Source organism: Mesocricetus auratus, unplaced genomic scaffold (genome assembly GCF_017639785.1).
Source record: "Mesocricetus auratus isolate SY011 unplaced genomic scaffold, BCM_Maur_2.0 Super-Scaffold_100014, whole genome shotgun sequence".
Lineage (NCBI taxonomy): Eukaryota > Metazoa > Chordata > Mammalia > Rodentia > Cricetidae > Mesocricetus > Mesocricetus auratus.
The window spans coordinates 26,569,706-26,582,238 of record NW_024429197.1 but is presented as its reverse complement, the minus strand read 5'-3'; the positions used below and the strand labels follow the sequence as shown (position 1 = coordinate 26,582,238).

Here is a 12,533-nt window from a genome sequence, read left to right as displayed (position 1 = left end):
TAAAAAGCAGCAATGGCATCTGGGTGGTGGTGGCACAAGCCTTTCATCCCAGCACTTGTGAGGCAGGGCCAGGCAGATCTTTGTGAGTTCAAGGCCAGCCTGGTCTACAGAGCTAGTTCCCGGAGAGCCAGGGCTACACAAGAAACCCTGTCTCAAAAACCAAAACAGAAAAATTTTTCCCTAGTTGGAAACTTATGGTAGAGCTTAGGACTGTTGATCAAATTATTCACATAATCTTTTGATCATGTGGAAGAAATGAGAATTGAAATGTTATGAATTAGAACTTTTTTTTTTTTTTTTTTTTTTGGTTTTTTGAGACAACAGGGTTTCTCTGTATTGTTTTGGAGGCTGTCCTGGAACTTGCTCTGTAGACCAGGCTGGCCTCGAACTCACAGAGATTTATCTGCCTGCCTCTGCCTCCCGAGTGCTGGGATTAAAGGTGTGCATCACCAACACCTGGCTTAAAACTGATTTAATTTTATCACTGTAAGATACTATAGAGTTATCTGTAACAATGTTAAATGAACTTTAAAGCTGTAGATGCATTTCAAAGTTAAAATTTTATAATATTGGCTCCTTAGGCTTTACAGTACCATGTGTGTTGCAAAGATTTCTTGGACTTTGGAAAGCTGCTTTCCCTACGAGCTCAAATCACCTCCAGGGAGAGTGTGGATGGTGTGGATTTTGACTTTCATTGGGCAGCAATAACTCTAGCAAATTCTTTCAAATGTGTACCTGTGAAGCCTATCCCCATTATTCCTACAGCTCTGGCAAGAAACTTAAGTAGTAATCTGAATATTTCCCAAGTTCAAGGAACCTATAAACATGGGTAAGTAAAAGATCCATTAGTCTAAGCTCATAAATATTGTTTGAACTAATACATTTTTCTTTCTTTCATTTTTTTTTTTTTTTTTTTTGGTTTTTTGAGACAGAGTTTCTCTGTGGTGACTTTGGAGCCTGTTCTAGTACTCGCTCTTGTAGACCAGGCTGGTCTTGAAATCATAGAGATCTTCCTGCCTCTGCCTCCCGAGTGCTGGGATTAAAGGCATGTGCCACCACTGCTTGTGAATTAATGATACCTATGTAGTACTAAATAATGTAGTCAGTTTCATGTCAGTGATGCCATTTGATCAGTAATCAGGGGAGATAAGATTACTTATTTCTAAATATTTGTTGCTGGGGTTTGAACCCATGGTCTTGTACATGAAAAACATACACTCAGCTGTTGCAGTATAACACAGCCTATTAATTTTTGTTGCAAAATTGTACTGATTCACACTACAAAAAAGTTGGTGGTAAAAAATTATATTAAAATAGATTTCAGGACACCTTTAATCTCTCAGCACTTAGGAAGCGGCAGCAGGCAGATTTCTGTGTGTTTGAGCCCATAGTTTGGTCTATATAGTGAGTTCCAGAAATCACCAGGGCTGCATAGTGATACCAATTAAAGATTTGCAGTGCTCTTGCTCATAAGGTCAGCTGCTTAAGGGTGGAGTTCTCTTGAAGCAGGAGCAGACTCCTTCTCAGCTCACTGTCCCTGAGTTTGTCCAGTGGAGATGCATGCTTTCTGGTCCTCAGCAGGACTGTGTCCCTGATTTGTCACTTTACATGTCCTGACAGGCTTCCACAGTGGAAGTATCCATGCCTGAAGGTTTGAGCAGAAGTGGCTGTAAGCATTACACTTGTGGCTTCACTTCCCACCGACTCCACCCTAGTTCCTGTTAGGTCTCTAGAGCGAAAAACATTGGCCATGGTAGGCTTTACTCTAACAGAAGAAGAAAAAAGGACTTTTTCCTTGGAGTAGCAAGGAAGTCCCATTTTGAATTTCACATTCTGACCAGAGTGTTGGCTGCTAGTTGAATGGCAGAGAAGGTAATATATTAATTATATTACAAGTGATCAAAATCTATAATCAACAGAAACTATTTGAATGAAGCCTTTATGTCTTTTGGAATAATAAAGTATTAATGTGAGCTTTTTTTTCTTTTAAAATTAACCAACAAGTGATTTTCATTTTATTTGTGCTAATGTCCATGTGCTCACACGGAATGAATTGTCTTTGCATTATCTATCTGTGACCCCTTGGTATTCTGGTGTTAAGCAGGACACAGGAATATTCAGTTTTAGTTTGTTCTTTTTTTTTAATTGTGTATGTATGTGTATCTAACAGTAGGTTTGTAAAAGTCAGTGTGGGCACTTCAGGAAGCCAAAAGATATTGGATCTTCTAGAGTTACAGGTGGTTGTGAGCTGCCCAACATGGGTGCTGGGAACCAAACTCGGGACCCCTGCAAGAGCAGTATGGGCTTAGTCACTGAGTCATCTCATCAGCCCCTCCCTTAGTGTTATATCCAGCCCATGGTTTTATAGAGTCCTTTTAGGGAACGTGGGTTTTGAGTTTTGTTATCATACTCTTTGGCAGAGGTTGGAGGAATGCGTATGGGGGATTAATTATACCTCCCTTAATGCCGTCTCTTTCAGTGAGAAGTCACATTTGTCTTACCAAGTTGCCTGGATACTTGCATACTTCCAGTAACAGGAATTTCACTTTTCCCAGTAACTTAATTGGTTCTGAAATTGTCCTTTTTTAATGTTAACACTGTTTAAAAGTAACATGCAAGTAAAGTTTGAGGAGTAAATTATTTTAAGTATGTAATAAATGACTCAATAGGCAAAAAGTTTTACATATTGTCTCTGTAGTCTCCTTTTCATCCATTTATCTAAAATCTGCTTCAAGACTCGGTTTGCCTTTTTTGAATTAAAAGAATATCCTTAAAAGTATTCTCTTTTTTTTTTTTTTTGGTGTTTCGAGACATGGTGACTTTGGAGTCTGTCTGGGAACTCTCTCTTGTACACCAGACTGGTCTCAAACTCACAGAGATTCACCTGCCTCTGCCTCCTGAGTACTGGGATTAAAGGTGTGAGCCATTAAAATTATTCTTACATAAATATCTTCTATTTAGATATATTACCATGGACGAGACACGAAAATTGCTCCTTTTGTTGGAATCTGATCCCAAGGTTTATTCTCTACCATTAGTGGGAATGTAAGTATTTTCTAGTGTGTATCCACAAAATTGGGATAATTAAGTGTATTATGAGTATTGAGCTCATCTTTTGTGTTGGTTTTTTGTGTTTATTTGGTTGTTTTTTTTCTCTTTGAGGTAGGGCCTTTCTATGTAGCCCTGTATGGCCAGTAACTCACAGAGACTCACAGTGCTGGGACTAAAGGAATGTGCCTTCATGCCTGGCTTGAGCTCATTTTATGTAACTCACAGTGCTGGGACTAAAGGAATGGGCCTTCATGTAACTCACAGTGCTGGGACTAAAGGAATGGGCCTCATGTAACTCACAGTGCTGGGACTAAAGGAATGGGCCTCATGTAACTCACAGTGCTGGGACTAAAGGAATGGGCCTCATGTAACTCACAGTGCTGGGACTAAAGGAATGGGCCTCATGCCTGGCTTGAGCTCATTTTATGAAGCCACAAAAGTTGGTGATTCTTTAGCGTCTGTGTTTTACTATTAGAGTAGCTAAAATACATTATTTCTGAATCCTAATTGAAGTTGAAGGTCTCCAACCTTCTCTCATTACCTTTGGCTTTGTGGTATCTTGAAGTATCCAGGGCTCAACATAGTAAAATTTAAAATCTCTTGACATGCAGTTGTACAGAAGTTCCCTTTAGTGTTAATGGTTTTTTCTTTACAGTAAGTGGGTTAATGACTTTGAGAAAGATGATTCAGAAACTCAGTATTTCTCTTAGGTGCTTTCTAGGTGCATAGCATGTTTAGTTCTGTTAGGGCTTAAAATCCCTTCTCAAGGAATTTATACTCAGACTGAAGTGCTAAGATATTTACAAATAGCCAATAATGAAATATATGATTTACCTATCAAATGAACACTATAAAAAAACCCCACAGTGTAAAAAAGTAATTGTGGCTGGATGGTGGTGGCATACACCTTTAATCCCAGCACTTGGGAGACAGAGGCTGGTGGATCTCTGTGAATTATTATTATTATTTGTGGTATTAGTTTTTTAAAGATATACTTTCTTTCTGTAATTCTGGCTGTTCTGGAACTTGCTCTGTAGACCAATCTGGCCTTGCACTCAGAGATCCATCTGCCTCTGCCTCTGCATGTTGCAATTAGAGGTGTGTGCCACCACTGCCTGGCAATTGTGGGGATTTTATTATAAAGTATCTATATTTTGGGCTACCTGTATGTATATATTATAGCATTTGATTCCTCTTCACAATTCTAGTTTTAAGCCACAAACTTTAGTTTCTTCTAATTTATTTCCAGTCCAGGCTAATATATTCTGACATCCTACTTTTGCCTCCACAAACCATTTTTCTCTCCTACATACAAGTGAAAGAGAACAAGTAACACGTACTTATCTCTTTATGTAGATGTGATATATTTGTGTTGCCATATATATTGATGTAGTCTGCCTCTGAATTATCAAAGTGATTTCTTATTTGTGAAGCTTTTAATGTACTGCTGTTGAGTATCAAGAAGCAATCTTGGAAAGGATGTGATCCAAAGCTTGTTAATTTAAAAATAACTTGTAGGGAGTTTTCATTTTATTTTTGTTTTTTATTTTGAGGTAAAATCTCCCTGTATAACCCACACTACCCTGGAATTTGCCACAGTTTCCAGGTGTTGGGGCCACAGGCATGTGCCACCATACTTGGCTAATTATTTGCTTTCTGTCATTTTCTTTTAGTTGGCTCTCTGGAATTATACACATCTATAGCCCTCAAGTATGGGCTTGCTGCTTGAGATACATGTTCAGTTCTTCTATTCAGGAAAGGCAAGTGATATTTTATTCTATAGTATTTTCGTTCTATTGTTTTTCTGTCTATATTGTATTGGTTTATGTTACAGTAAATTGTATAATACATGTACTGTTTTAATCTTTTATAATGCTTAATAAATGCATACTTTAAGAAAAATAATCCTTGGGCTGGAGAGATGACTCAGAGGTTAAGAGCACTGACAGCTCTAAAGACTGAACAGTAGGCAGGAAAGCTATGTAGCTATCACAGGTAGGCATAGGCTGTGTTAACTTAGAGGCTCTGAGTGAAAGATCACACAGTAAGGATGCTGGTATGGCTAGACAGAAAGGCAGAGAAGCAGGATGTGAGCTCAAAACAGGTGAGTGGAGAGCCTTTCTTTGCCTTCTCTTCAGTTTTTTGAGACAGGGTCTTTATCTCTAACCAAAATGACTTTGAACTCACTGAATAACCCAGATTGAATTTGAATTCAGGGGCAGTCTTGCTGCCCCAACCTCTGAGTGTTAGAACTACAGGTGTGAGCTGCTGTTTCTGGTTACAAAAGCCTTTGATAATCTTTGCTAATCTAATAGAAGCAGCACAGTATTTTCCAGCATCTGTGACCTCTTCTGAGTGCTGTCTTGGCTATTTTCTCTTGGACTGTGCTTCTTTCTCATTAATTTGTAAGGTCATGCAATGCCCTCCTTTTTCTCTTTCCCTATTTCTCTCTGTACATACAGCACATAATTACTTAGAGCAAAACTTTCTTCCCTCAGATTGTTACTTCATTTAATGTCACAGTATTTTTCCCAGACTGTATTCTTCTTCCTCATGCTGCTGGTCTCCAAGCCAAAGCTTTATACATCTCTGACCTATACCCAGGCTTTTGACAAATTATTTTGTTGTGTTGTGTTGTATTGTTTGTTTTGTTCTAAGTGTGCCTGTATATATCTGTGTACTATTTGCATGCTTAGTGCCTGCAGGGACCATAAGAGAGCCTGTAGTCCCGGAACTAGAGTTACAGGTGGCCGTAATCTACCAGCTGTGTGCTGGGAATCAAGCCCAGGTCCTCTAAAGAGCAGTAGGTGCTCTTAATGACTGAGCCATCTTTGTAGTCCCAAGGTTTTTATTTTAAGTCAAATTTATCATTTTTCTTTTTTTGTTTGTTTGTTTTTTGTTTTTCAAGATAGGGTTTCTCTGTGGCTTTGGAGGCTGTCCTGGAACTAGCTCTTGTAGACCAGGCTGGCCTCGAACTCACAGAGATCCACCTGCCTCTGCCTCCTGAGTGCTGGGATTAAAGGCGTGCACCACCAACGCTCGGCCACATTTTTATTTCTTGTTTAGGCTTTTCCCACTCTGGGAGTATTACTAAAATAAAAGAATCCCTGTAATTTTTTTCAGATACTTTTATAGTTATATGTTGTATTCAGTTTCCCAAGTGAACTTGTTTTTTTGGTTTTTTTTTTTTTTTTTTTTGGTACTAAAACAAGCCTACTGTACCTGTAATCCTAGCACTGGGAGGCTAAGGCAAGAGGATCAATTTGAGGCTAGCCTGGGCTACATAGCAAGTTCCAAGCCAGCCTACATTATGTGAGTTCCTAGACAAACAGAAAAAGAGGAAGGGTGCTAAATGTTTGCTTTCTTTTTAAAATTTTTCTTTTTGTTTATGGGTGTTTATCTGCATGTATGTCTATGCATCGATTGCATTCCTGGTGTTATGGAGATTAGAAGAGGATCTCCAGTCCCATGGTACTGGAGTTACAGTTCGTTGTGAAGCACCATGTGGGTGCTGGGAATTGGACCTGGTCCTCTGGAAGACCACTGAGGCATTTCTTTAGTCCCAGGGTGCTAAATGTTCATTGTTGATTTTTTTTTTCTGTGATTTAGTATAGTTAAGCTGTATTATCAATTATTTTTCCCCCTCTGGGTTTTCAAGACAGAGTTTCTCTATGTAGCCCTGGAAGTCCTGAAACTCACTCTGTAGACCAGGCTGGCCTTGAGAACTCAAAGATGTGCTTACCTCTGCCTCCTAAGTGCTGGGACTAAAGGCATTTGCCACCACTACCCAGCTATCATCTTGTTTTAAGTTTCTGTAGACAGTAAATTTTCAGTAAAAGCTCAAGTGGGCTTTTTCATTCTTCCATGTAGCTACAGGTGCATACCATTGTGCGTGTATATATGTATATATATTCATTTTTGAAGTGGAAGTTTTCACTTTCCATTTTATAAATTCCTATTTTGATGTTTTACAAGAAGTTTATACATTTTATTATAAAATATATTTTTATTGAAAATTAAGAACTTTGGGGTCTGGAGAGATGGCTCAGTGGTTAAGCACTGGCTGCTCTTCCAGAGGACCCGTGTTTGAGTCCCAGTATCCACATACTGGCTTTGTGCCTCCAAGGGCACTAGACATGCATGTCATGCAGGTACATATGTGTAGACAAACACATACACGTATAAACAAAAATAAACCTTTGGGGGCTGAAGAGATGACTCAGTGGTTAAGAGCACCAGCTATTCTTCCAGAGGACCTGGCAGCCCCATGGCAGCTAAAACTGTCTGTCTTACAACTCCAGTTCCAGGAGACCTGACACTTCATACCAATGCACATAAAACTAAATAATTAAAAAATAAACAAATCTCTAAAAAATAGTAACAAAAGGTAAGCATGCATACTTTAAACAGTCTGTTGACCAGATTGGGAATTTTTTCTGGGAGATCTTACATATAATCTTATTAGCACCAAATTTTAATTCAATGTCATTTTTTGTTCAGGGTTTTTTCAGAATCTGGAAATTTCATCATAGTTCTTTATTCGTTGACACATAAGGAACCTGAATTTTATGAGTGCCTTCCTTGTGACAGGACAGCTGGCCTTCAGTTTCAGTTACTAACCAACAAGGAGACTTTACATCTGTTCAATGTAAGTGCTTAGGCTCACATGTAACCTGTTACTTTGCTCATCACTCCTAACTAAGTGTCTTGAGATAAGCAAGGAAGGAGAGATTTCTTAGGGCCCACAGTTTCAGAGCGTTCCAGCCATGGTAGGTTGGTGTCGTGTGCTAGAGAACATGGTGGTAGTAGGGTGTGTGGGAGGAGAGAGCGACTCACTTCCTGGCTGACCTGGAGGCAGGACAGCAGGGACACAGACATTCTGCTGTGTCTTTTACACCCCTTGCTTCATTCGGGCTTCAGCACATGGGATGGTACCATCCACATTCTGGGTGTGTCTTTATCAGTTATCCTCTCTCAAAATACCTTCAGCAATAATGTGCAGAGACGCCCCATCTGTGCAGGAGAATGAATGAAAATCTAGTCAAGTTGATAGTCAAAATTGTTTCTGTTTTTCTAGTCATTTTGTCAGTAGCTTATACATTGTATTCTTTTGTACTGTTGAGGATTAACTTTTGGTAGTGTTTTTCTTGTTACAGCTTATTTTTAATATATGGGGGTATAGTTGATAATATATAAAAGATTTTCATGGGAGCTGGAGACATGACTTAGTGGGTAAGAGCACTGACTGCTGCTTTTCCAGAGGACCTGTGTTCAGTTCCCAGCATCCCCATGGTGACTCACAACCATTTGTAACTGCAGTCCTAGGAGATCCAACAAAGTACATAAAAATGCATCTAGGAGTCAGGCCTAGCAGCACAAGCTTTTAATCCCAGTTCTCAGTAGGCAGAGGTAGGTGACTATCTGTGAGTTCAGAGGCTAGTCTGGTCTACACAGTGAGTCCTAGGAGAACCAGGCCAAGACCTTGTCTCTAAAAATAAATGATGTATCTAGGTGATCATTACAGAGAAAGTAGGTCTTTGAAACTGTTATATAAGAACTAAATTTAAAGGATAAGCCAGGTGTGGTGGCGCATGCCTTCAATCCCAGCGCTTAGGAGGCAGAGGCAGGAGGGCCTCTGTTAGTTAGAGGCTAGACTGGTCTACATAGTGAGTTCTAGGGATCTGGGACACCCTCTCCTTTTTGCCCAGGATGGCTTCAAATTCCTTGGCTTGAGTAATCTTCCTATCTCAGCCTCCTTAAGTTACCTAGGATTACATATTTCTACCATTGTTTCTAGTTTAAACACTATTTTATTAATTACTGTTTATCTTAGGTCTCAAGATAAGTAATAAAAATATATTCATTATTTTATTATAAGAATACTGAATAACTCTAACAATGTAGTTCCACTCAGCTCAACTTGTTTTCTTTGAATTATTTATGGATTGTATCATTTCAAGAATTTTTTTATGTTTTTATATAATTGTTATATTCACTGAATCCGTGGTTACCTAGTGAATTTCATAATACAGGGTTAGGTTTTCATTTTCATGTACAATGCAGGAAGCCAGGCATTCTACAGAAGCAGGTTACAGAAATCAGAAGTGCTCCTTCTGACAGAGATCCAGAGCTACTGTTGGGATAAACTGTAAGTCAGATCTCAAAATATGACCTCCTTCATTTCAGAATGTTGAATCTTCTGACAAAAATCCAATCCATTTTGAGCTAAGTGCTGAAAGTCAAGATGCAGAAGCAGAGTTTTTGAGCAAGATTTCCAAGAATCTGTCAGTTAAAAGGTAAAAGATAATCTTTATTGCCATGTATATCTTCTTTACTCGTTATTAGTTTTTATTGAATATTTAAATATTTTCAGGGCCAGTAATATTTACACAATGAATAAAGTCACTTGCTGTTGACCAGAATTTGAGCCCTGGAACCCAAGTATAGGTGGAAGGAGAGAAGCGACCCCAGAGTTGTTCTCTGGCCTCTACATGTGGGGGCATACATTCCTCCCACCCCAAAATTTATAAGCATTTTGTTTTAAGACCTCCAATATTTCTGGCAACGTTATTAGATAAACTCAGTTCAAAGCTGTCTTTGAATGCTAGGGGTTGGTTGGTTGGTTGTTGCAGTCTTAGTTTGCCCATTGACTCGTTAGAAACTATTTTTTTTAGATCATCCTAGTAGCTGTCTTGTCTGTTTCTTGGGTTCTTTTATTCATTCGTTTAGTAAGAGTACAAGATAATGAGATTCATTCTGGTATTTTCACACATGCATGTTGTGCCTTGCTCATATTTATGCTTCACTTCCTTCCTGCCCTCTTTCCCTTTATAGTTCCCCCTTGGTTTTCAGGCACATACTTTATACATAAATCTATATCCTAATATCAGAGAAAATATGTAACACTGATATTAACATTTTTTTCATTTGTTTTACATAACCACAGTTTCCCCTCCCTTCTCTCCTCCTGTCCCCCCATCTATGCCCCTCCCCATCCACTCCTCGGTCTCCATTCAGAAAGGGGCAGGCCTCCCATGGCTTGAATAAAGCATGGCACATCAAGTTGAGGTAGGACTGAACTCTTCCTGCTGCATCAAGGCTGGGCGAGGTAATCCAGTATGGGGAACAGGTTCCTCCAGCTAAGTGCCAAGTTCTAATCTCACTGCTAGGAGCCTTACAAACAGACAAAGCTATACACTGTCACACACATGCAAAGGGCCTAGGTTGGCCCCATGCAGGCTCTCTAACTGTTGGTTCAGAGTCCATGAGTTCCCATGAGTTCAGGTCAGCTGTATCTGTGGGTTTCCCCTGGCTCATACATCACTCCTCCTTCTCTTCAGCTGGACTCCCTGAGCTCAGCCCAGGGCTTGGCTGTGGATCTCTTCATCTGCCTCTATCAGTTATTGGATAAAGGCTCTTTGATGACAATTGGGGTAGTCACCAATCTGATTACAGTAGGTGGAAAGTTCAGACACCCTCTCCACTACTGCTAGGTTTCTTAGCTGGGGTCATCCTTGTGGATTACTGGGAGTTTCTCTGGCACCAGGTTTCTCCCTAACCCTGAAATGACCCCTCCCCCATTAAGAGGCCTCTTTTCTTACTCTTCCCCCTCCATCCAGTCCCAACCCTCCTCCTGGGCCAAGCCCACCTAACCTGCTCCCTCAAATTCCCATCTTCCCAGTTTATCCAGGAGATCTCTTCTATTTTCCCTTCCCTGGGAAATCCAGGCACCCCCCTTTGGGTCCTCTTTGCTATCTAGCCTCTCTGAGGCTGTGGATTGTAGATTGGTTAATCTATACGTGACTCCTAATATCCTCTTACGAGTGAGTATATAACATATTTGTCTTTCTGGGTCTGAGTTAGCTTATTTAGAATCATTTTTTTCTAGTTCCATCCATTTGCTTGCAAATTTCATGATTTCTTACCACTGAGTAGTACTCCATTGTGTAAATATACCACATTTTTTATTCATTCTTCTGTCAAAGGGCAAGCTTTAATAAATCATAAATAATATATCATCACAGACCACCTTTCCTGGTAAGCTAACACTTACCTAAGAAAATTATCTGTAGCTGTCAGGTACTAAATTATATGAGTATTTACTAAACGACATCATCACATTTCAAAAAGGAACAAACAATTCTGGTTTGCTGAAGGTTTTTCTTGTCCCCTCTTCTACTCTTTAGATCTCCCCAAAAAGTATCTCCTGGGAAAATACCAGTAAATAAGCATGACGCTGACTTTGAAGATGAGGATCTTTCTCCAAGACCGATTCCTAGTCCTCACCCAGTGAGTGAAAAGGTAGTGCTCTTAAAATGAACTCACCTTCAGCTAGAAATCTTACATAGTAAAGCCCTTAAATACCACCTCATATTTGTATAAGGATCCTTCTAGCCAGTATAGCTCTATGTAGGAATATATGTATGTATCTCATAGGTGTATATAATTGATAGTATATACATATGTTCACATATAGATAAGAAAGTATATGTGAGTATAATGAAACTCAGGTTTCAGTTGGTTAGCTGTTCACAATCACACAACTAGTAAGCAGTACAACTGGGATTCCAGTTCAGGGGCTTTAGCTTCAGAATTTGTTGCTTCCAGCAATCATGTGGACTCAGCATTCTGTCACTGCACCTGGTTTTGTTAGTATACTCAGAGAAAACATTGTGCATGCATTTGGAGGTTAGTTGCCTATAACCCTTGCTTGTCATACTTTTTTTTATTGTTACTAGCTAGTGAGCTATTTTAGAAATGTTTACTTTATGTGGACTTAATTGAAAGGAAAAGAAATGGAAAAGATTTTTAAAAATTAATATGATTGGTGATCTTCCCTTGAGAAGTCCACCCATACTGTTGGGTGTTTTAAATTTCTTCCAGAGCATCTCTTTCTCTTTTTTTAAAAAAAAATTATTTATGTAATATGCACTGGTGTTTTGCCTGTATATAGTCTGTGTGAGGGTATTAGATCTCCTGGAACTGGTGTTACAGACAGTTGTGAGCTACCATGTGGTTGCTGGGAATTGAACCTGTGTCCTCTGGAAGAGCAACCAGTGCTTTTAACCACTGAGCCATCTCTCCAGCCCTTCATCTCTTTCTCTTAGCCCTCCAGCTTAAAATTTGTATTGAAATCTCCAGCACCGCTTTTTAAAAAATTAAATAGCTGAGTAACTTTAGTGGAGAACTATCCAGAAATATTTATTGGAGTAGTTTTTTTGTTTGTTTTGTTTTTTGTTTTTGTTTTTTCAAGACAGTTCTCTATGTAGCCCTAGCTGTCATGGAACTTGTTTTGTAGACCAAGTTGGCCTTGAACTCAGAGACCCATTTGCCTCTGCCTCCCAAGTGCTGGGATTAAAGAAATGTGCCACCACTGCCTGGCAGAGTGTTATTCTTTAAGGAACATTTACAAGGGCTGCTGTATTTGTTGGTGTACTCTGCCTGGTAAACTTTTTGGCAGAGTGAAGGTAAGAAATTGTAGT

The 12,533-nt window shown here is 39.4% G+C and overlaps 1 protein-coding gene across 2 annotated transcripts in view; it reads left to right on the top strand.

Moving 5' to 3' along the window:
* Stil (STIL centriolar assembly protein) overlaps window positions 1-12,533 on the top strand; it is a 43,011-nt gene that overhangs the window by 10,824 nt on the left and 19,654 nt on the right. For both annotated transcript variants that reach the window (XM_040756950.1, XM_040756951.1), the window contains exons 6-11: window positions 582-829; window positions 2,962-3,045; window positions 4,725-4,811; window positions 7,552-7,699; window positions 9,238-9,347; window positions 11,238-11,352. In XM_040756950.1, the coding sequence (XP_040612884.1) occupies window positions 582-829; window positions 2,962-3,045; window positions 4,725-4,811; window positions 7,552-7,699; window positions 9,238-9,347; window positions 11,238-11,352 (792 nt within the window). The remainder of the gene's footprint in view (window positions 1-581; window positions 830-2,961; window positions 3,046-4,724; window positions 4,812-7,551; window positions 7,700-9,237; window positions 9,348-11,237; window positions 11,353-12,533) is intronic.